This window comes from Eschrichtius robustus, chromosome 13 (genome assembly GCF_028021215.1).
Source record: "Eschrichtius robustus isolate mEscRob2 chromosome 13, mEscRob2.pri, whole genome shotgun sequence".
In the NCBI taxonomy this organism is placed as follows: Eukaryota; Metazoa; Chordata; class Mammalia; order Artiodactyla; family Eschrichtiidae; genus Eschrichtius; species Eschrichtius robustus.
The window spans coordinates 1,824,764-1,846,358 of NC_090836.1; the positions used below are offsets into that span (position 1 = coordinate 1,824,764).

Here is a 21,595-nt window from a genome sequence, read left to right on the forward strand (position 1 = left end):
TGTGGACCAGGCGTTCCAATCCAGCTCCAGGTACTGTCAGTTGACAGTGCACCGTGCAGCCTCCAACACAGAGTCGTTAGGCGACCCCAGCAGCCACAACATCTGAGCCTCGAGGAAGAAATACTTCCCCTTGGCAACGCTTTGGATATTGCCTACCTTATACACTCACTAAAAAACACCGATCTAGACACTGAGAGAAATCGGATAATAGCCTGCAATGAATTGGGCTGGGGCAAGAATATGAAAAAAGTTAGAAGTGATGAAATAAAAGCCATATATAATAAGCCCACAGCTACTGGTGAAATGGTGAAAAGTTGAAAGTTTTTTCTCTAAGATCAGGAAGAAGACAAGGATGCCCACTTTCACCACTTCTATTCAACCTAATAGTGGAAGTCCTAGCCATAGCAGTCAGGCAAGAGAAAGAAATAAAAGACATCCAAATTAGAAAGGAAGAAGCAAAACTAACTCTATTTGCAGATGACATGATACTATAAATAGAAAACCCTAAGGACTCCACACAAAAAAACTATTAGAATAAACAAATTCAGTAAAATTGTAAGATACAATTTCAATTTCAATATACAAAAATCAGCTGTGTTTCTGTACACTAATAACAAATTATCAGAAAGAGAAATTAAGAAAACAATCCCATTTACAATCACATCAAAATAATAAAATAATTAGGGATAAATTTAACCTAGTTGAAAGATTTATACACTGGAAACTATAAGACATTGATAAAAGAAATTGAACGTCCATGGATTGAAATAATTAATATTGTTAAGATAGCCATACTACCCAAAGCCATCTACAGATTCAGTGCAACTTCTATCAAAATTCCAATGGCATTTTTTTACAGAAATAGAAAAACCAATCCTAAAATTTGTATGGAACCACAAAAGACCCTGAATAGCCAAAACAATCTTGAGAAAAAGAACAAAGCTGTAGGTGTCATGTGCCTTGATTTCAAACTATATTGCAAAGCTACAGTAATCAAAACAGTATGTTATTGGAAAAACAAAAACATAGATCAATGGAACAGAATAGTCAGAAATAAACCCAGGCAGATATGGTCAATTAATTACAGCAAAGGAATCAAGAATATACAATGGGGAAAGGATAGTTTATGCAATAAATGGTGTTGGGGAAACTGGACAGCCACATGCAGAAGGATGTATTTGCAAATCATATATCTGACGGGGTTAATATCCACTATATATAAAAGAACTCACACAACTCATTAGCAACAAAACAATCTGATTTTTTTTTAAGGGCAGAGGAACTGAATAGACATTTTTCCAAAGAAGATCTACAAATGGCCAATAGGGACATGAGAAGGTGCTAAACATCACTAATCATCAAAGAAATGCAAGTCAAAACCACAGTGAGGAACCTCCCTGGCGGCGCAGTGGTTAAGAATCTGCCTGCCAATGCAGGGGACGTGGGTTCGAGCCCTGGTCCAGGAAGATCCCACATGCCACGGAGCAACTAAGCCTGTGTACCACAACTACTGAACCTGCACTCTAGAGCCCGTGAGCCACAACTACTGAGCCCGCATGCCACAACTACTGAAGCCCACGTGCCTAGAGCCCATGCTCCGCAACAAGAGAAGCCACGGCAAGGAAAAGCCCACGCACCGCAACAAAGAGTAGCCCCTGCTCGCCACAACTAGAGAAAGCCTGTGTGCAGCAACGAAGACCCAACACAGCCAAAAATAAATAAAAAACAAAAACAAAAACCACCGTGAGATGTCACCTTATACCTGTTGGAATGACTATTATCAAAAAGACAAGCAATGACAAGTGTTGGCGAGGATGTGGAGAAAGGGGAACACTTGTGCACTGTTGGTGGGAACATAAACTGATTTTGACACTATGGAAAACAGTATGGAGGTTCCTCTAAAAATTAAAAATAGAGCTATCACAACCCAGCAATCCCACTTCTGGGTGTTTATCCAAAGAAAACAAAAGCAGACTATTGAAGAGGTATCTGCACCCTCCTGTTCACTGCAGCCTTATTCACAGTAGCCAAGGCATGGAACAACCCAAGTGTCCACTGATGGATGAATGGATAAAGAAGGTGTGGTGTGTAATATTCAATGGAATATTACTCAGCCTTTAAAGAGAAGAAAATCCTGCCATTTGCAACAACATGGATGAAGCTAGAGGGCATTATGTTAAGTGAAATAAGTCAGACAGAAAAAGATGAATACTGTGTGGTATCACTTATATGTGGGATCTAAAAAAAAACAAGTGTAACTCATAGAAACACGAAGTAGAAAAATGGTTTCTGGGGCTGGTGGTGGGATACATGGGGAGAGGGTGGTGAAGGGCACGGACTTCCAGCTGTAAAATGAGTAAGGCCTGAGGGTGGTGATTCTAGTTGGAACACTGGATTGTGTAACTGAGATTAGCTAAGGGAGTAGAACTTAAATGTTCACACGCACACGCCGTGTGCACACACGCGCACCCGCAATGGAGGGAATCCTCTCACAACGTGTACCTATATCAAATCACCATAATGTACGCTTCAACTATCTTACAGTTTTATGTCCGTTATACCTCAGTAAGGTTGAAATTTCAAAAAAGGTGACTGTCCCGGGTGGGTCACGGTCCTCACGGGGCCGCTCCGGGACGTGAGAAGGATCAGCGCCCTCCAGCCCGCGGGCTCTCCCAAGGCTTGTTGGCAAAGGCGTGAGGTCTGCCCAGACGCCTCTCGGTGGAGGTGGACAGTCTGCTCCTTCCCCATCTCAGGAATAAGGCAAACATTTGAAAAGGGCTTTACATGGCAAGGTACTAAGTGTGTGCTGGTCACAAGGAGTTACTTTCCTTAGGTCCCGGGACAAAATCTCTCTTCCTGGGTTCCTTCTGTCTTCCAGAGCTAACTCCCCGCAAAGCTGCGTGCACGCAGAGGGGCAGAGGCCCAGGGGACCCACGAACGAGGGCAGGTGCAGCCCAGGGATGCTCACAGCGGACAGCCAGCGTGCGGCATCCCCCCGAGAGACCAACCCAGCTGCCCCCACCCACCCCAGTCGGAGGGCCCGGCGCTGGGAGAGGCCTGCAGGTCCTCCCGGTGCCCCCATCCCTCCTCCCCGGGCCCGCGGTGACGACTTCTGCTCTGTCTGCCCGCAGTGAGTCCGAGCATGTGGTGGACATGGCCTTCCTGGGCACCCGGGCCGGCCTCCTCAGAAGCAGCCTGTTCGTGGGCTCCGAGAAGGTCTCTGACAAGTGAGTCCTGCCGGAGGCCAGGGAGCGGGGTCCCTGGGGTGCCCCTGTGGTTTGCGGGAAGACCTGTGCTGGACTCCAAGAGTACGGGGGGAGGAAGGGTTCGGGTTTACAGACTGGGACAGCCGGAGAAGCACCCCTTCCAGCCAGGCTCGGTCCCATCCTGGGCTCATCCCCATTCACTCCCAAGAGGGGAACCAGATGCGGTCTTCCCGCCGGGACAGATCTCTGAGCGATGGGCTGAATCTTCCGGCCGCGCCCATCCTTTGTCGACAACTTTCCCCTCCCCCAAGCCCGAAATTCTCAGATGGGGGTGATTCTGCCCCCCCCACCCTGGAGACAGTTCTGGACGTCACAGCTGGGGGAGGGCAGGGGGTTGCTACTGCCATCCCGTGGGTAGAGGCCAGGGATGCCTCTGCACAGCCCGCAGTGCACCGGACGCCCCCCAGCGGTGCTGAGGCTGAGAAGCCCCGCTCCCAGCAAAGCCACCCGGGACCAGCCCACCAGGGTGTCCCACCTGGCACTGCAGCAAAGGGGGTGCCCGGGGGAGCATGCTGTGGGTAGGGGAGCGAAGCCACCTGCCACTCTGCAGACCACGAGACTCAAGTAGGTGGGCCCGCCGGGCACCTGGGGGGAACAGCCAAGAGGTCTCCTGCGCAGACCTGACCCCAGTGTCCTCGCCTCCCGCCCACCCACGGCCCCAAGAGGGCGCCATCCAGGGGGGGTCTTCCTCACGGACTCCAGGACAGACCCGCCATTTCCAGGAAGCAGAGGCTTCTAGGAAGAGGCATTAAGTGGCCCTCCCCCTCCCCACTCCCTCCCTGAGAGGTGGAAACCCAGGAAGCATCCTGCCTGGCCAGCCCTTCCTCCACCGGTTAGAGACACGATAGGTGACCCAGGTGGACCAGATCCAGTGGGAGAACTGCAGACTCGCCCGAAGGCCTCGAGCCACCTGGGAACTTTCCTCCCCAAGCTCACCACCCTCATCCCCTTAAACTTCCTCCCCCAGTAGGAAAAACGCACATCCACGTCTTCCTGTGGCCCAGGCTGGACCGGGGACCACACCGGGCAGTGTGAGGGGAGGGTCTCGGATACCCCTGCACCCTCTCCAAAAGGCTTCCGAGAACGGAGGAGGGAAGTCGGTAGAGACAGACCCTCCTGAGTCATGAACCAGCCCCACGAACGGCCGCGCGTGCACTGCACACCGCCAGGGGGCTCCCCTTGTCTGGCCCCTGGCGTCATTGCAGCCCAGGACAATGCAGCCAGGCAGGTGGGCTTCTGAGAGCCCTGAGCCAAGCACGCCCAGAATCAAACCTCAGTTTTCCACCTGCAGGTTATCCACAGTCACTCTTTTAACCCCTACTAGATTCTCCCTGCTTCCCTCCCAGTCTGCTCTGGGCCAACACTCCCTTCTGTCGGCGGGCTGAGCCCAGCAGTGCAAAACCATAATTAGCAAGGTAGAGCTGCCCCCCAAAAGAAGACTCTACTGCCTGTGGCAGTAGCTGTTGCAGTAACCATTTGGGGGAATTTATGACCCTCTATGACTATACAGTTCCCTCCTGCAGACGTGCTAATCAGCTTGACAAAGAGAAATTAGGCTGTACCCCAAAGAAATAAACCCCGCAGGCAAGGAGTGTACAGAGCGGTGGAAAGGCTCTTTCATCACACAGACCCTCCACTCTTCCTACGATGTGCCCTCAGATGCACCAGCATTCGATTCTGGAAGAGGCAGGAACTGCTGGGGAGCACCCTCTGGGGCAACTCCCATTCAGGGGCGAATCTTTTCTTCTGCAACCCCACCAAGGCAGAGGGGAGTCGTCGCTCCCCTGGCCCAGCTGAGTTGACCTCGTAGGAACGAGGAGATAGGGAAGACCGTGCTCCCGGATCTGGGGGAGGTGCCAGAGCCTTCTCCTTGCAGGAGGTTCCTGACGCCGGCGGACGAAGCCAGCACGTTCACCCTGGACCGCTTCCCTCTGTGGTACCGCCAGGCCGCCGAGCAGCCTCCGGGCAGCATGGTCTTCAACCTCTACTCGGCAGAGGGACCAGGTAATCCACACCCCAAGCTCCAGGGCGGGGGGGCCAGGGCATCCCTCCTCCCGCCGCGCTTGGGGTGGGAAACCGCAACGAGATACAGGACCGAACGTCCAGACCTCGGCGTCCGCTCACCCCGCTGGCCTCCACCTGCACCCTGGGTGGATCATTTCGTTCCCTGGCCGGCTATCAACCATGCAGTTTAAAAGTTCAACCGTAACAAAGGAAAGGGGTTTGACCCGAAAGTCAGGAAGAGCTGGATTCTAGCCCAAATTCCGCATAGGAGGACATTGGGACAGTTGGTCTCTGGAGAGTCTTGTATTTCCAAACATCTGAGTGTTTCTGAGAGTTGCTCAAACCATGAAAGGAACAGACTTTACTCCGTGGGGGGCTGCCGTGCTGTCTGGAACAGACTCTATCCCAGGAGGATGGCTGAGCCCTGGCCTGCTCCCCGGCAGCTCCCGGTAATAGCGGGGCGCCTCCCGGCCGCCAGGCCGCTGGGGGCTGCAGGGCGTGAGGTGATGGCTGATGGGGCCTCAGGCACCCAGCCAGCACAGACCTGCTAGTCCAAGGGCCAGGGGGGCTCAGAGCTGGAGCCCCCAACTCCCAGCCCGGCCCCCACGCTGAGAAATAACCCGAACAGGAAACGTTAAGTGGCCTTAACAGAGCGCCAAGAAAGCCGCACAACATTTAGGACACAAAGGACCTTGGAGCTGCAAAGCCTCACCCTCTCAATTCGCACTTGAAGTGACCACGGCCCAGAGAGGGTCCCAGAGTCACGTCTGGGGGTCCTGACCTCAGCACCGTGGGGTGAGGGGGCCTGCAGGTATCCTCGTCGTCCTGGCCGAGCGAGCCAAGGTTGGCGGTGAGGAGGGGAGACGTGGGGAAGAGGGCGGCCGGGAGCCGACTTGGGATGAAGCCATGTCCTCCCTCCAGGCCGCCCGTCCGCCAATAGCCTCCTGCCACCGCCGCCACCAAAACCACCCTCAAGCCGCCCGACGGGAACCTCCCCGAGCTGAGCTGCCGGCTGGGGAGGCCCAGGCCCCGGGGCCCCGCCCGCGGCTGCAGGCAGCACCTGCCCTCTGGATGCCCTTCCTCTGCATCCTCCGCCCCGCGTGTTGCTGACCTGCTTTACAGAACGCTTCTCCACGTGCCGCTCATCCGGTGTGCGCGCCCTCTTCTTACACAGGGAGAGTCTGGGGTTCAGAGAGTGCTGTGGCTCGCCCGGACCCCACAGCGGGGGGACACCGGGGGTCTCTCCGCACTTCACTGTGTGTAAGGTGCTGCGACCCCAGGGCGCGCCCGCGAGGGGCCCCTTCCCGCACCGGAACCGGCGCCAGAGGCAGCTTCCCCTTCCGGCGCCACCCGGAACAGGAGGGCCCACGGGGTCCCGGGGGGTTCTGGGGGTGAGGCCCTGCCCTCCGCCACGGTGACGGGCGCCGTCCTGCCACAGTGTCGCCGGGATGGGCCTGCGGGCTGCCGGGGGTTCTCTGGGGCGGGGGCAGGAGGGTGGTGGGCGGGAGCAGAGAGGAGATGAGGAGGGGCGGCCGGCGGCCGGGCGGGGGGGACCCTGCACGCTCCCATCCTCCCCCAAAGGGAGAAACCGACAGTTTTAATGGAGGGGTTCCCCTGAGGAGGTGGAGGGGCGGCTGCAGGGTGAGGGGAGGGCCCCGCCTGCCCAGGCTGACTGCAGCCCTCCACCTGGGCCCGGTGGGCGAGCTCTGCCCACGCGGAGCTGCCTTTTGCAGTCGGTGCTGAGAAACCTGCCAGCACAGAGCAGAGTCTCGGCGAAGCCCCGGCGGCTCAGGCCTGCTGCCCCTGCATCCACAGCCCTGCTTCCTGGGCCAGCCCCTGGGCCTGCCCCCCTACCACCTGGTAGCCGGCTCATTCACCCGGGTGCCTGGTGACGCAGGCCCTGAGATCCCTGATATCCCCAGAGACCGCGTCATTAGCGCCCCACACCTTCGCTTGGGCGTTTCCTCCGAGCCCGCGGAGCACACACAACGGGTCTGTCCTGAAAGCAGCTTGCGGCCGGGAACGGCGCGGGGGTCACCCCATCAGGATCCTCCAGACGTTTCTAGAAGCAAGGTGGGGAAGCCAGCTTCTGCGGCTGTCGTGGTCTCTTGTGTCTTCGTCATGGCCAATTCCTAGAGCCAAGGACGACCTTACATTGTGTCAGTTCCTAGAAGCAGAGTAATTTCTGATTTCTGTGAGATACTTGGTTCCAGCGAGGTGGGATGGGTAATCCTGGCAAAACAGCAGATACGAGAAACCGGTGGTGGATTTAAGTTTCACTATGACTGACACTGTAAGAGTCTCACGACCTGTTGGTTTCAAGCAACGTTTGATGTAAAGACATTCTAACAAGCGAGCACGTGGTAGAACTGTGCCCCTTTCTCAGGGTTTTTAGTGATGCACTTGATCCGTAGACAAGAGTGCCTTTTCCAGGGCTGTAAAATCCAGAAGCCGCGGGCATGCACTCGTCCGCGCCCCTCAGAGCCAGAAAGCTCTGTGCTGATGCAGAGCTGAAGCTGCCACCTGAATTCTGTGCCTGGCGGCCTGGCTCTCCTAAGAGGTGGGGAGGTACCTCCAGGCAGGTCCCGGAGCCTGGCTGTGTCCCGGACGTGCGGCGACCAGCCGGGCAGTGGCATGCAGGCCACCAGGATTCATGGGGCACCTCGGACGTGTCAGATGCCAGCCAGCCTTCTGTGCCCATCGCAGCCCTGGCGTCTGGCTTCCCGAAGGGGCTGTCATTGTCACCTTGACTCATGTAACTGATGAAGGACAACGCAGGGTCAGCCAGCACTGCATCCAGGAGCGCAGCCCATCCCCTGCTCGAAAGGGCCCCTTGATGCCACGCGAGTCTCCTGGGTGGGGCCCCACAGGGTCCCCGAGCTCCAGTGGGGCAGCTGCATGCAGACAGCTTTGCGGCCCTGAGACAGAGCAGGCCCGCAGCGTCAGGGACCCGATGGTGCGGCGCTGTCCAGGCGGCCAGGGGCCACCACACACTGACCTGGCAGCTTTGGAGCTGCATGGAGAGGTGGGCAGCAGCTGGCACATCGGAGGCAAGTACGAGGCGCTCCACAAAGACCCGAGGTGGTGGTAGCAGGCAGCCTCCCAGGCAGCCCCTCGCTCGCTCAGGGAACGTCCTAGCCTGCTGTTTAGTGGGCTTCCCAGCCCACCCCACCACCCCGACTCCTCCTCAGGCGCGGAGAAAGTGACTGGACAATTTTTCCCCCAGAAAATGCAGGCAAGCCGATGGTGGTGACCGTGAGCACAGCTGTAGCCGTGACCATGGACAACAAGACAGCCATCGCTGCAGGTAGGAGCTGCCCCTGGGCCGTGAGGCCGGGCAGTTGTGAGCCCGAGTCGAGAAAGAGGCACAAGTGATGGAGGCGGCCCTGCGCGTGGTTTGCGGGGCCACAGTCTGTATGTTTTCCCAGATGAAATGTGGGGCTGAGGGGAGGCGGAGTCTTCCTGAGCCATTTTGTTTATACAGCTGTGAGGCCTTAGATCTAACAGAATTCATGCAGTAAACTGAAGCCCAGAGAGGTTGAGAGATCTGCTCAAGGTCACACAGGACAGAGACTGCCCAGACCTCCTTCCCACCCTCTTCATGTCGCTTCCGCCTCCACTGCCCACTGAGGGGAGGAGTGGGCTTGTGACTCAGACGCTAAAGTCCGAGCCCGTATGTGAGTCCAGTGTTCCCGTGCACGTTCTCATCCAGCCCTGGGGTGACCTGGTTTGGCTCCATTTTACAGATGAGGAAACTGAGGCCCAGAAATGTTATTTGCCCAAAGTCCCACAGCTAATAGTTAATGAAGCTAGAATGTAAGCTCAGATTGCCTCTCTTGAAGGCCCAGGATCATGACCCTTTGTTGCAACTGGCCACAGAAGCCATGAGAGTACCCGGGGAGCCTCACGAGCTGCCCTGGCTTTGTAGCTTTTTGGAGCCTAAGAAGGGCCTTGGCACCCCTGCCCACTCGTCTGAGAGCCCTGAGGATCCTGCCCTCGGTCTCCGTGTCTCAGACCCCACCGTGTTCTGAGAAGCTGTGATTTTCTCACAGCTCTCAGCCATCCTGGGCACTGGGGTCGGGCGCCTGCATTGTGGGGGACCCCGCAGCTGCCAGGGGCAGGCGAGCGGGCCCCTTGTGTCTTCTCCCCCAGGCTGAGTGCCGGGCAAAGGGCAGGGAGGAGCGGCCCGGCAGGCAGGCTGCCCCTTTGCCCGCCCACCCCAGCAAGGGCACGGCCGTCCACACTGGGATGGAGGAGGGAGGGAAGGGCTTGGTCTGGTTGCTCGGAGCCTCGTTTGGAAACACGTGTGTCACGGGTCCTGAGGCTGCGCCGCTGGGCACTTTGGGGGGACCCGTGCCTTCCCAGCCGCCTTTCTGTTCTTCGCCTGGCCTGCTAATCCCAGACCCTAAAGACTGTCCCGTAGCCCCTGCTCCCTCCATGACATGGCCTTCTCAGCTCTCGCACACCCGAAAGCCCAGCAAATAGAAGGCACGCGGGGTCAGCCTGCTGGCTGCGCTCCCCTGCACTCTCCAATTATTTGACATCATTTTTAACTCAGCGCTGCATTAGAGCCAGGAGGGGTTGCCATGGAAACCGTGTCCGGGTGCCTCTGGTTTAACTCACTGCAGACAATCGCTCTGACGCTCGGGGGGCACGGATGGGATAGGACAGGGATGAGGCACTGGAGACCTTTATGTTTATGCTTCAATTATTTTTTTTCAGTCTCCTTTTGTAATTTCCTCCTCCTAGCCTGTGGCTCCGCCTCCCTGACCCTGGACCAGCTAGCCTGCGTGTGCTGTGCTGGCAGTTCCTTTCCTCGTGTGTTCTGTGACGGACAGGCTGCACGTTCGATGTTTGTGCCCTGGGCTGGGGAGAAGGAGGAAGGGCAGCTAGGGGGACAGCCAGGGGCCAGGCAGATGAAAGAGGAGGCGTCGTTTAACCTCTAAGCAGGTATTTCTCAACGGTTCACGCAACATTTCTAGGACTCTACTGTTTAGATCAGGACCCACTTTCAAGTCTCTGTGCCCTCCAGGCCCCGCTTGGGAAACATTGCCAAGTGCCATGGTGGTGCCACAACCTGCAAGTGTGTTTCCCCAGCCCAGCGGCCTCTGTGCAGAGGGCCTGCTGTCTGGAGCTGCCTGACGGCTCCTCTCCTCGGAGTTCCGCCTGCGTGCGCACGGCCCAGCCTTCAGACCGCGGGGCGCGCTCAGGACAGTGCATCTGCGCTGTGCCCCCATGGGGCCTGGTCTCCCAGCTCCGCTGTACCAGTCAGGGCCGCAGGAGGGCACCTCTCCCCAGTTACCCCCACCCAGGAAGGGGTCCAGCCGAACTCCTGGAACAGGGACCTGCTGGTTCCCGTCTCCCGGGGATTAGCTCCTGGCTTGCTGGGGTGTCACCCAAGGGAGGGCTCCTGGCTAGAAGAGAATCCCATCTTGGTCTGAAGACTGTGACCCGTGTAGCCCAGGCCCGGCCAGTCAGGCGAGGTGGGGCACGCGGGCCTCAGGTGGGCGAACAGCCGGAGGCCTTGCCGTCCGCTCACTCCTCCCCCGCCCCCGCCCCAGCCCTCCGGTCCATAATTCTGATCCTGCGCCTGCTGAGCCCTGAGGAGGGGTCGTCTGTACGTCAGCCTCAAAAGCACAGGACATTAAACGGGGCTCGTCCTGCAAACCCAGCGACACCCCTCCAAGGCTGGTGAAACCTAGTCCCCTAAACAGCTCTCGGGGAGCCGCCCCTCCCGGTAGGCAGCAGGGTCCCCAGGGCCAAGGCGCGCCTCCTACCCCGTGGCCGTCTGCCCTTGACCGCAGGGCAGCCTCGCTCGGAGCGGGGCTGGGAGCAGGCCCGGGGCTCCGCGCTCCCCCGCTGCCCTTCCAGGGGCGCCCCAAGGCCAGGCCTCGGGCAGGAGCTGCCGTCCTCCTTAGGGGCCTGGGGACACTCTGTGCACCTATCTGGGGAGGTCAGGGGGCAGGAGCCACCATCCCGGCTCCTGGCTCCTGCGTCCCCTCCCGCCCAAGGAAACCAGGAAGTACATAGGAAAATACAGTCTTTATTGGTCATCTGAAACAACAAACCAGAAATATAATTTTGCCTTTAAAAATCTTCTGTCTTAGGCTGAAGACACCACCACTGACAACGTCCAGCCTTCCCTGACTCCCTTTAGAAAATCCCCAGGTCTGGTGTTGGCTGGCACCCCAAAAGAAGGAAGACTGCAGGCCAGCCCGGTGGGCAGCCTGCACCCGGCCCCCTCTACCCCTGTCCTGCCTCAGAACCATGTTCTGACGGCCTCCCCCGGGCCACTCCCTAGACTCCCGGCCGTCGCAGAGCCAGAAACCGGCCTGCTGGCACCTGACCCTCCGTAAGCGGCGGGGAGGCTGACGTCCGGCAGAGGGAGGCCCAGGACTCACCGGGATCGCACTCCCCGGAGGGCAGACCTCGGAAAGGGGGCCGGTGGACCCCACCCTGCACTGCCGCCTCCCACGCCCACCCCCAGCCTCTGTCCCTTTGGGGGGGGTTACAGGTAACGAGCAGATGGGCCCCTGGGCCCTTGCTCCGGTTTGGGCCCCAGTCCAGGTGCCACGAGGACTCCGGGAAGCCAGACTGAGCTGACAGAACGCTGGGAAAAGGACCCCATTACTGAGACCTCTGAGCAGAACCGGGGGGTCCTTTCCCTGCTCCCGGGGTCTGTTTGGTATATGCTGGCAGGAGGGTCACAGAGGATGAGCCAGTCCCCGCCCTGAGGTCACGGGCCCGGAGATGCTGAGGGTGGGGCATGGCAGTGAGAGGTGCAGAGCAGCGGTTCTCGGGCCGCAGGCTGTGGGAGTGGGAGTGGTATGGGTCCCCACGGGGCCTGGCAGGGACGTACTTCGGCAGCGCTGAGGATGAGTCCGGTGGTGCGTGGCCGGGCTCTGGGGAGGCCACCGTCCACACACGCCGCAGCTTCCAGGCCTCTGGGCAGGCGTCCCTGGAAATCCCAGCAGGAGAGGTGTGAGCGGGTTACCATGGTGACGGGCAGTCTCATCCGGCGGCACCACCTTGGCCTCTTGAGAGGATCTGGAAGGAATCCTTGTGCCGTGGGTTTGGGTTTCTCCCCATCCGCTGCAGGAGGTTGCATAAGCAAGCAGGAGGTTGTGTGGCCCGAGGGCTGAGACCACGGGGGACGCCTGGCTCTGCCCCCCGAGGTCCCACGACCTCTGTCCCTACGTGACTGTGTGTGTGATGCCGAGCTTGAGTGAGAATGACTAGTGACCCGGAGCTGGGTGGCTGGTGATGCAGGGACAGATGGCTTTGGCGAGGGCGTGGTGCTGGGTTGCCAAGTGCTGGTCCAGATGGCTGGGCTGGTCTGAATGCACAGTGGAACCAGCCATCGGGAGCTGGGCCCAACATCTTCCTGGCTTAGAAGAGAGTCGCAGAAACCGGCCCGGCACCCCCTAGATGCAGACAAGGTGGGGGACGTCACCGGCTGTGACTGTGCCGGGAGCCGCAGGGGCACAGGGGCGCTGGGTCCAGGAGCCTTTGCTCGCACACACGTCTTTTCTGCCCGTGGTCCAGAGCGTTGGTGGTCCAGCGAGGAGCGTCAGCATACTGGTATCTTGCGGACGCTCCGGAGTCCGTGGAGACACGGGCCCGTCTGCTGGCAGGCTGGGAGGAAGGTGGAAAGGGGGTGGGAGAGGCAGGGCTGGCGTGCTCCCCCGGCCCCTCCCCGGGCTCTCAGGCCACAGAGGAGATCTGCTTCTGGTCTTCGTGCTCGCCGTCTGGATCACCCATCAGGGGCTGGCGCTTCTTGAGCTCCCGATGGTACTTGGCCATGAGGGAGGCGTAGATGCAGCCGTAGGCAGCGGCCACCACCATCATGATGCAGACCACACCGCAGACCACCCCCGCGATGATCACGGTGCCGATGGCCCGCCGCACGCTCACGGGCCGCGGCCTCTGCTTCTGGGGGCAGGCGGTGCTGGGCTCAGGCTCGGGCTCGGGGCCTGGCTTGGGCTTGGGAGGCTCCGGGCTGGCCTTGGTGCAGGGCGGCCCGGGGACCTCCAGCCCGGCTGAGCTCTGCTGGCCGTCCAGCTGGGAGCAGTAGTTGAACATCTCCATGGGGACCGCACGCATGTCCTTCCCCCTGAGCTCCTTGGGCAGGGTGCAGGTCAGCTGATCCAGGCGCCCCCCTGCATCAGGAGAGAGAAAAGGGGGGCTGAGGCCGGCACGCCCTCCCCCAGCCCCAGGTCCCCACACGAGGCCCGGGAGGCCGAGTTTCCATCCGCAGCACTATCAATCCTGGAGTCACGGCGACAGGAGAGGAAGGGGAGAGGTTAGGGGGACTGGCGTGCGGCGCCCAGTGACAGGGAGGCGGGGACACGTGTCACGGCGTTTAACCCGCGCAGAAGCCTCATAAAATGGACAGTGTCCCTGATCCCACTTGATAGAGAAGCAAACATTTCCACCTCTCCTGCTCCCCAGAGTCAAGCTGGCCCCGGGTGCTCAGGAAAGGGGGGCCAGGAGCCCTGCCAGACAGCAGCCCGTGCCTCTCCTAACTGACCTCTCCACTGACGGCCGTCCGTGACCGCCGGCTCTGTTCTCCCCAGCGACTCCGCCCCCCGCGCTCCTCCCGCCACCGCAAAGGACAGAAGTCAGAGCCTCGGCCCTGCTCCTCCACGAGGGCGGGACCTTGGTTCCTAAGGCTCCTCCTTGGAAGAGGGAGAGGAGGGCCCAGGGACGGCAGTTTCCTCCTTGAGGGCAGCGGTGGCCCCCTCAGCAGCCCGGCCACAGCACCTGTGAGCACAGGGGCATCTTGGGAGGGTACCCTGAGGACCCCCGAGGGCAGAGGAGGGCGTGCGGGCAGTGCAGGCTCACCCCGCGACTGGGGGGGCGGCGGGGGGAGGGTGCAGAGCACAGGTGGGGCGAGAGGAGGAGGAGCTGCCCAGACGCCCCCCTTTTGGCCTCTCCCGGCAGCCCGAGATCTAGACGCAGGCGCGGCCCCCACGGAAGTGCCTGGGCTCCTGCAGCCCCGTTGCGTTGCCGCAGTCTCCTCACACAATAGACATCAACCTTTCCCGGGTGCGGAGGAAAAGAGCCCAGGTTTTTTGTTTTGGTTTGGTCTGGGTTTTTTTTGGAGGAGTGCATGGCGGGAAATAACTCTACTAGTGAAAAGTTCCTAAGATGTACATTCCCCCTCCGTGCCCTTTAGCTCCCGATGACCGATGACTGTCTGGAGGGGCAAGGACGTCCCCTCCAGATCACACATCGCTCTGGCTCTCCAGACCCCTGTCCAAGGCTTAACATCCCGTGAACTGTGTCCAGGGCCTTTGCACGGGCGGGGGCTGGGCGTGGAGATGCAGCCATCTTACCTCCCGGCTCCAAAAACCTGAGGCTGACTCCCTCCCGGCCAGGTCATCTTGTGCAAATCACTTTACTTATTTAATTGCTTATGAGTCTCGATTTTCTTGGCTGTCAGTAAGAATGGCCATCTCAGCTGCAGTTAGGGTTCAAGTAGGTCATGTACATGGTAAGATATTTGGAAACTGGAAACCATGCAAGTGTTATTATTTCTCCTCTCACAAAAACGGGAGAAATTATCACAGTGACTAACATTTCATGGCACTTTATCGTTTGTAAAATGTTTTTAATTAACTAACATGTGATAATATTATGCAAATAATTAAATTGTGGAAACACTATGAAACAAAAGGAGTAAGACTTTGACGAAAGCATTAGCGCTCTTTTCACATCGATTCACTCATTCAGCAAATATTCATGGAGCCCTGCTTCGTGCTGGACACCAAATTGTGTCTAATTAAGCCCGGTTAACATTATGACTTCCACCAGCAAGTGGACGTATAAATGAGTAAGTTTTATTGCGGACTCACTTTACGCTGAGTACTTTTCCAGACGCTTTCCATGCGTTACCTACCTAATCTGCACAGTGATTCTCTGAGATAGATATTGTTGTTTGCCCCACTTCACAGACGAGGGTACAGCCACAGAGAGGTCAATCAACTCTCTCAAGATCACACAGCTAGTAAGTGGCAGAGCCACGAGGCAAACCCAGATCTGGCGCTTTTAGCCAGTAGGCTTACTTCTTTGCCCTTGTCCATTTCATTTAATCATTTCGAAGGTCATTCTAGAACTTTGCCGGGTCACCGAAAGGGGGAGCATTTGGCTTCTTAGTAAAAGCTTCGATAACAGAACTTCTAGGGAGAAGGAGTTGAGATCATCATCAAAAAGAAAATGTGAGTGCACTTGTGGCTTTGAACTCTATTCCACCCTCCCGACACTGTGGGTACTTAAGAGGTGGCTGCATTATTCAGAGGAACGAGGGTGGTTTTATCCCTCCTCCTCCCGGGCCAGGGAAGCCTAGAGGCAGAGGACGATGATACTGTGTGTTTAAGTCCATCGCGAAACCTACAGAAGTGAGAGCAAGTTACAGAGAGTCAGCTTGAGGAGACAGGGCAGAGAAAGGCGGCTGGGAGCGGAGGGGATGGGAAGGAGGGGGCCGCGGAACCCCTCTGCCCGCTGGTGGCCAGGCTGGGCCCACTTCTCCCGACCTGACCCGTGCTCACCTCGGTAGGAGAACCACTCTAGCCAGTGCTTGAAGTCCCGCAGGTGGCAGTCGCACTCCCAGGGGTTGTCCCCCACCTGCAGCAGCTGCAAGCCGGCCAGGGGCTCGAAGGTCCGCCGGTCCAGGCTCTGCAGGCGGTTGGCGCGCAGGAACAGGGAGCGCAGGGCGGGGAGCCCGTCGAAGAGGCCGGGCGGGAGCCGGGCCAGGCCGTTGAGGGACAGGTCGAGGTGGCGCAGGCGCGGCAGGGGCCGCAGCAGCTCGGGGTCCAGGGCGCGGAGGCTGTTATTGCGCAGCTGCAGCTCCGTCAGGTTGGCCAGCTCCCCGAAGGCGGTGCGCGGCAGCCCGTCCAGGAAGTTGTTGGAGAGGTCCAGCCGCTGCAGGCCCGACAGGCTGGCGAAGGCCCCGCCGGGCAGGAAGCTCAGCCTGTTGTTCAGGAGCAGGAGGGTGCGGGTGGCGGCCGGCAGGTCCGGGGGCAGCGCGGTGAGGCCCCGGCCGCTGCAGTCCACCTGCAGGCCGTGGCCGTCACACGTGCAGGGCAAGGGGCAGGCGGGGAGGGCCTCCGCCGTGCACAGGGCAATCCAGCAGGTGAGCCCTGGGGGACAGACGGGGGATGGAAGGACAGCGGGGCGCCAGCTCCCGCCGCCTTCCCCTCCCATCCAATTCCCAGCACGCGGCCTTGCACTGATCCCCTCTGGTCCAACCACGAGCAGTGCCTTAGCGCTTGCTGACCACGTAAAAACAGAACTATCCCCCCGCAGCACGTCCGTGTGGACGGACACCGCCGGGCACCCGGGGTCCCCACACGGCGGATCCCCTCGGGAGCCTGCCCCCCACCCTGACACCACAGACGCTGACGCGACAGAGGATATGAGGGTGTCAGAGGAGCCACCCCATGTTCCTCCCCCAGGGCCGCTGCCATGGAAGGATTCTGTCCAGAGAAAACGGCTCTGCTTCCTTCCCCTCTGCGCCGCCCCCCGCCACCTGGAGCTGCACGGGGCTGACGGCGTGCATGGGAGGGGCCGCGCTGCACGCACGAAGGGGCACACCGACCCCTGCCACCACTTCCCTGGTCTGCGTGAGTCCCACCTCCAGGGTGGGCCAGCGACTCAGGGTGAGGAGGGAGCCCGGGCCCGCCCAGGACCCACCCCAGAGACCACTGTGGAAACGGCGGAGTGAGACGCCAAGTTCCACGTCCACGTGGAGGACGCTGGGGCGCGAGCCCCCTAAGTTGTGGGCCCGGAGCAAGTCCCACGTCTGTTCTGACTCTACAGCCGCCTTGCCCTTAGCCTGGGCTCCTGTCCCCAATTTCCGCAGGACAGATCTGTTGACAGCATTCCTTTCACGGTCCCATGTTTTGCCCAGTGCCCCTGTGGCAGGGCTGCAGGGGGACGGGTGCTCAGAGAACAGTCCCACAGGCAGCTCGTTCCGTGGCCCACCCTTCTAAGAGTGGCTGCAAAGCCCCCAACTGTCCCCAGGGTGTCCCTGGGGAAGGGGAAGGGAGGATCCCACCGGGCCGGGAGGAAAGGCCCCAGCCGAGGAGTGATGGCCGCTTGGCTCCACCTGAAGGGGCAGCAGCTGCCCTGACCAGGGGTCTGGAGGGGACGGTCCTGAGTCTGTGTCTAGTAGGGGTCTGGTGTCTGGTGTCTGGTGTCCCAAAGGGCAGACCCTGACGGAACAGGGTGGGACTGTACCCCCCTTTCCTGGAGGATCAGTGACTCCTGAGAGGCACCTGCCAGGCTGACACCTGAGCGTCTTTGTTCTCGGGGGGAAATGAGCACAGGCACGGCCATGGACGCCAACTGGAAGCCCTTCCGGCCACCTGAGGTCACCTGCTGGGCCGCTGACCCTCCCGCTCTCTGAGCTGTCTGCGGCCAGGTCAGCCTATCAGACTACCCCCGCCGTGCCTTCTGGAAGTCACCTGAATTCCTCAGACCTCACTTTCCCCAGAAAAACATTCAACCCATCCAGCCTCCCTCTCAAAAGGACCAGCATAACTACAGGTCACTGCCCCCCACCTCCAAGAAATTCAGGCTGGCGTAAAAGCTCTAGTGACAAGAAAACAGAGCCCTGTGTTGCGAGGTGTTGAGTGATTCGAAAGGAGGTTGAAAGGGGAGCTGGGTCCCTCGGGATCAGCTGCTCTGCGCGGTGAATAATTCAGGCCGCTTGTGTCCTGGGCGACGGCATCACAGGGCTGACCGTGCGAGGGCAGAAGTCAGGCTGAGGGACGTCCCTCGAGACCATTCTTACCTCTTACCCTGTAGCCTTGACCCTTCACCTCGTGAAGAGAATTCCCAGGGCTTCCTTCACCCGACAGCTCACGAGGTTCCCTTGTGGGAAGTGGGCGGCCTCGGTTTCCGCATGTGCAGGAGGAGGGGCTGGACCCCCTCCCTAAGGTCCCTTCCAGTGTCACGTCCCCAGAGCCCACTGGTTCCCTCCGTCTCGGAGCTACGGGGGCTGAGCCCTAAGAGAGGCCTCCAGGCCCACCCAGCTGATGGCCGAGCAGGGAGAGGGAGGTTTGCCATTAGAGAAGCAGGACTCGCAGGGCTGGGCCACTGGGGGCAGGAGCAGACCCACCTGGGGGGGCAGAACTGCCTGTGGAGCCCCTGCTCCCGACCCGCCCACCACAGAGCTCAGAAGCAGCTCTTCCCCCGGCACCGGCACCGTGGGCAGGGCTGCGGGGACTGGGCCCTGCTTCCCAGACCCAGGCCGTGGACGCCTGGGAAGCGCATCCCCGCATCGCCGCAGCTGGGAAGAGCATCCCTGCATCGCCGCTAAGCCGACCCCCCTCCACTCACAAGAGATCTGCCTCCACAGCGGGGCAAACCAGGTCCTCAGCTCGGGGCCGCTGCCCGGGGCCAGCATGGTGGCTGCAGGCTGTCCGGCCCTGCACCTCGAGGGGGAGAGGAGCCCCTTGTCCGCTCGGTCAGTCCTGAGAGAGAGGGAGAGAGCGCTGAGCGGAAGCAGGTGTCAGGCCAGTCCAGACCGGGGTTAGGCAGGGGGCCCGGTGTCTCTTTACCCTCCGCTCCTGTTCCTCTCGGCTCTGATTCCCTGGGCGGGGGTGGGGTTGGGGGGGGGGAAAGAGGAGCCAGGGGGCCGAGAAGCCAGGAGCCTCAGCCTCCCTCGACAGCGGGGGCGCGTGGAGGGGCAGACGGGCGTCCCGGGAGCCCCGGGGCCGGAGACAGTGCTGAGGCCAGTGCTGGGCGAGGCAGGAGCCGTCCACCCCCCCCGCACCCCTCACCTCCGGCCCAGCCTCTGCCCGCCTCTTCTTCTGTCTCCCTGGATGATCTCCTAAACGTGTTTGGAGCCACGTGGCCGCCTCTGCCTCCGGGCTTCCCCCACGTCCCAGGCGCGGAAATCATCGAGGGCCAGCTGGCTCCCCAGCCCCACTGTACTCTTACCATGGCCCCCGAGGAGGCAGAGACCAGGCCCCGCGCAGGGGCGGCCGTCGGCTCGCGGGTGAGGCCCAGGCCTGGCTCTTGCCACGCGGAAGCCCCCCGCTTGCCCTCCGCGGTCTCCCGTGGGGTGAGCAGCCGTGCTCTGTCTTCCGCCGCCGGCAGGGCAGGTCGGGGATAAACCTCATCAGCTCAGGGGCTCTGCTGCAGCCGCTGCCGTCGGGGGACAGGGGAGGGAGAGGGCGAGGCTGCAGCGCAGAGAGCGGGTCCTCTTCCCGAGGGGCGAGGGGCCTCCCCCTGCCCAGGTGACCTGCCCTGCCCCAGCCCAACGGCACAGGCCCTGTCCCGGTCCCGCTCCCTTCCAGACACGGCCAGGGCCCCGTCGCAGGGGCGGGAAAGGGGACTGCGGGCCCCCTGCAGCCGGCCCAGCGCGAGGTGGCGAACGGACAGTGATGGGCCGGCAGCCTCCCCTGCTCGGTGGCCACGCTGGACCCGGGGGCTCCGGGCTGCAGCCTCCGGCTCCCCTCCCACAGCCACCTTAATTCTGGGAGCCCGAGGGGCCAGTGGCAGAACAGAGCAGAGCTGAAGGGTGGGAGGAGCCGCTGGGGCCTCAGCATATGAGCAGGGTCTCCCTCAGGCACCGGGGGCCCCTCCCGTCTCCTCCCCCCTTACCGCTGCCAAGCAGCCTCCGGGCCCCGTGAGCCCACGAGCGCCGCAGCCCCGGGGGCCCTCAGCTGGGCCCCGGCAATGGCGCCCGCTCAGGATGGGGGCCCGCCGGGGAGGGGGACCCCTGGGGGGGCCTGTCTGTCGCTCTGGGCTTCACCCCCCACTCAGGGGGCTCGCAGCCTCGCAGGGGCTGCAGAGCGACTCGCACTGGGCAGATGTGGGGCGAGGCGTGCAGACCCACATGCCTACAGGCTGGATCCAGGGCCCTGGGCTGGGGGCGGAGGAGATGCCCAGAGCAGCTGAGGGGTCTTTTCCAGCTACCCTCCCAGGTCCAGGTCCCTCGGGCTCCTGGCTCAGACTCCCAGGTCAGGGAGGGCTCTGGGTTCGAATCCCTGCCGGCCGCTCCCTCACTGTGTAACTTAAACAAACCACGGAAACCCTCTGGGCCTCGGTTTCCTTATCTCTAAAGGTGATGACCAGAACACACTGTCCTCCGTGAGGGTCAACCTAATCAGGGGAGGAGAGTCAACATTTGCTGAATTCAGGACACATTATCTTGCAAGACAGTCTCGGGGACTCCAAGCTTGGACTTGAGCCCCAGGTAGACGTAGGGAGACGTCAGTGCCCTGTATCCGCGGTGGGGGGGGGGGGGGCGGCGGCGGCTTACAGCGCATCTGCGGGACCTCTCTTTCTTGGCCCCCCAGTCTCACACCTGGGTCTCCTTCTCTGTGCCTGGGCCCGTGCCAGGCCAGCAGCCGTCACATGGCGGTCACCGTGGGCTGCGCTCACACGCAGCCTCCCAGACCTCCATCACCGAGGACGCTGCCCACCCTCTCCGTGGGCCTCGGCCCCGACCCCTGGAATAGTCGCGCACTCCTCTCGCCAGCGAGGACCCGCAGATCAGCAGCTCACAGCGCCCACACGGTGTCAGGCGGGTCAGCGGCCAGCCAGGCTCAGAGATGGAGACCAGCACGCCTGGTCACACGGCCGGTCAGGGACGGAGGCCCGCTCCCTGGTGACTGTCCCCCAGCAGTGGCCCCTGGGGGGAGACACGTGTGTGCGCTGAGCGGGGTGCTCACACGGGCTCTCAACACAGCATGTGATGCAGACCACCCCCCCAGAGAGCGTGCAGCCAGGCACGTGCTGACACACACACGCACATGGGTGCACTCACGCACACGCTGGCAGCCCTCCAGCATCCTCAGATGCTTTCACTCCCGCAGTTCCTGCGTGCCCCCGGCAGACAGATGCACGGGGGGACCTCCAGCCTAGAAGCAGGGTCTAGAGAAGCCCCCCGAGGGCCGCCCCCAACCCAGGACCCTTTCCACACTCAGACCCATGCCCTGGGATCTCTGGAGAAACGTGACGAGAACAAGGCCCCCCAGGTCCATGGGGATGTAGCCTGTGCTCCCTGGGGACCACAGAAGCAGCCCTCAGGCACTGTGGGGTCCAGCACCCTGCCCTCCAGCCCACCTCCAACCCAGCACCCCTTCCGGCCCCCAGAAGCATCTACCTCGTCAGGAAAGGGGTGACCTACATTAGGATGTTAGGAGCACAGCAGCTCAGGCAGGCGTGGCCACTGCGGAATAAATTCACACCGTCTGGGAGGGAAGTCCCCACCCAGGTGGGAGAACGACGGGCCACGGAAACGAGTGAGGTGGCGGTCTCGGGGCTCCAAGCCCCACAGCCTGTGGGCATTTCTGTCCCAGTGCCAGGGA

The 21,595-nt window shown here is 60.6% G+C and overlaps 2 protein-coding genes across 2 annotated transcripts in view; one reads left to right on the forward strand and one right to left on the reverse strand.

Moving 5' to 3' along the window:
• The window catches only part of CACNA2D4 (calcium voltage-gated channel auxiliary subunit alpha2delta 4), an 83,968-nt gene that overhangs the window by 44,338 nt on the left and 18,035 nt on the right, over positions 1-21,595 (forward strand). Inside the window, exons 24-26 of the mRNA XM_068560850.1 lie at positions 3,132-3,227; positions 5,143-5,270; positions 8,497-8,577. Coding sequence (XP_068416951.1) covers positions 3,132-3,227; positions 5,143-5,270; positions 8,497-8,577 — 305 coding nt within the window. The remainder of the gene's footprint in view (positions 1-3,131; positions 3,228-5,142; positions 5,271-8,496; positions 8,578-21,595) is intronic.
• LRTM2 (leucine rich repeats and transmembrane domains 2) lies at positions 12,975-19,276 on the reverse strand. The gene is made up of 4 exons (XM_068560082.1): positions 19,218-19,276; positions 18,615-18,748; positions 15,821-16,411; positions 12,975-13,429 (listed from the first exon to the last, which is right to left on the reverse strand). The coding sequence occupies exons 2-4, from the start codon at positions 18,679-18,681 to the stop codon at positions 12,975-12,977; spliced, it is 1,113 nt and encodes a 370-aa protein (XP_068416183.1). The 5' UTR covers positions 18,682-18,748; positions 19,218-19,276.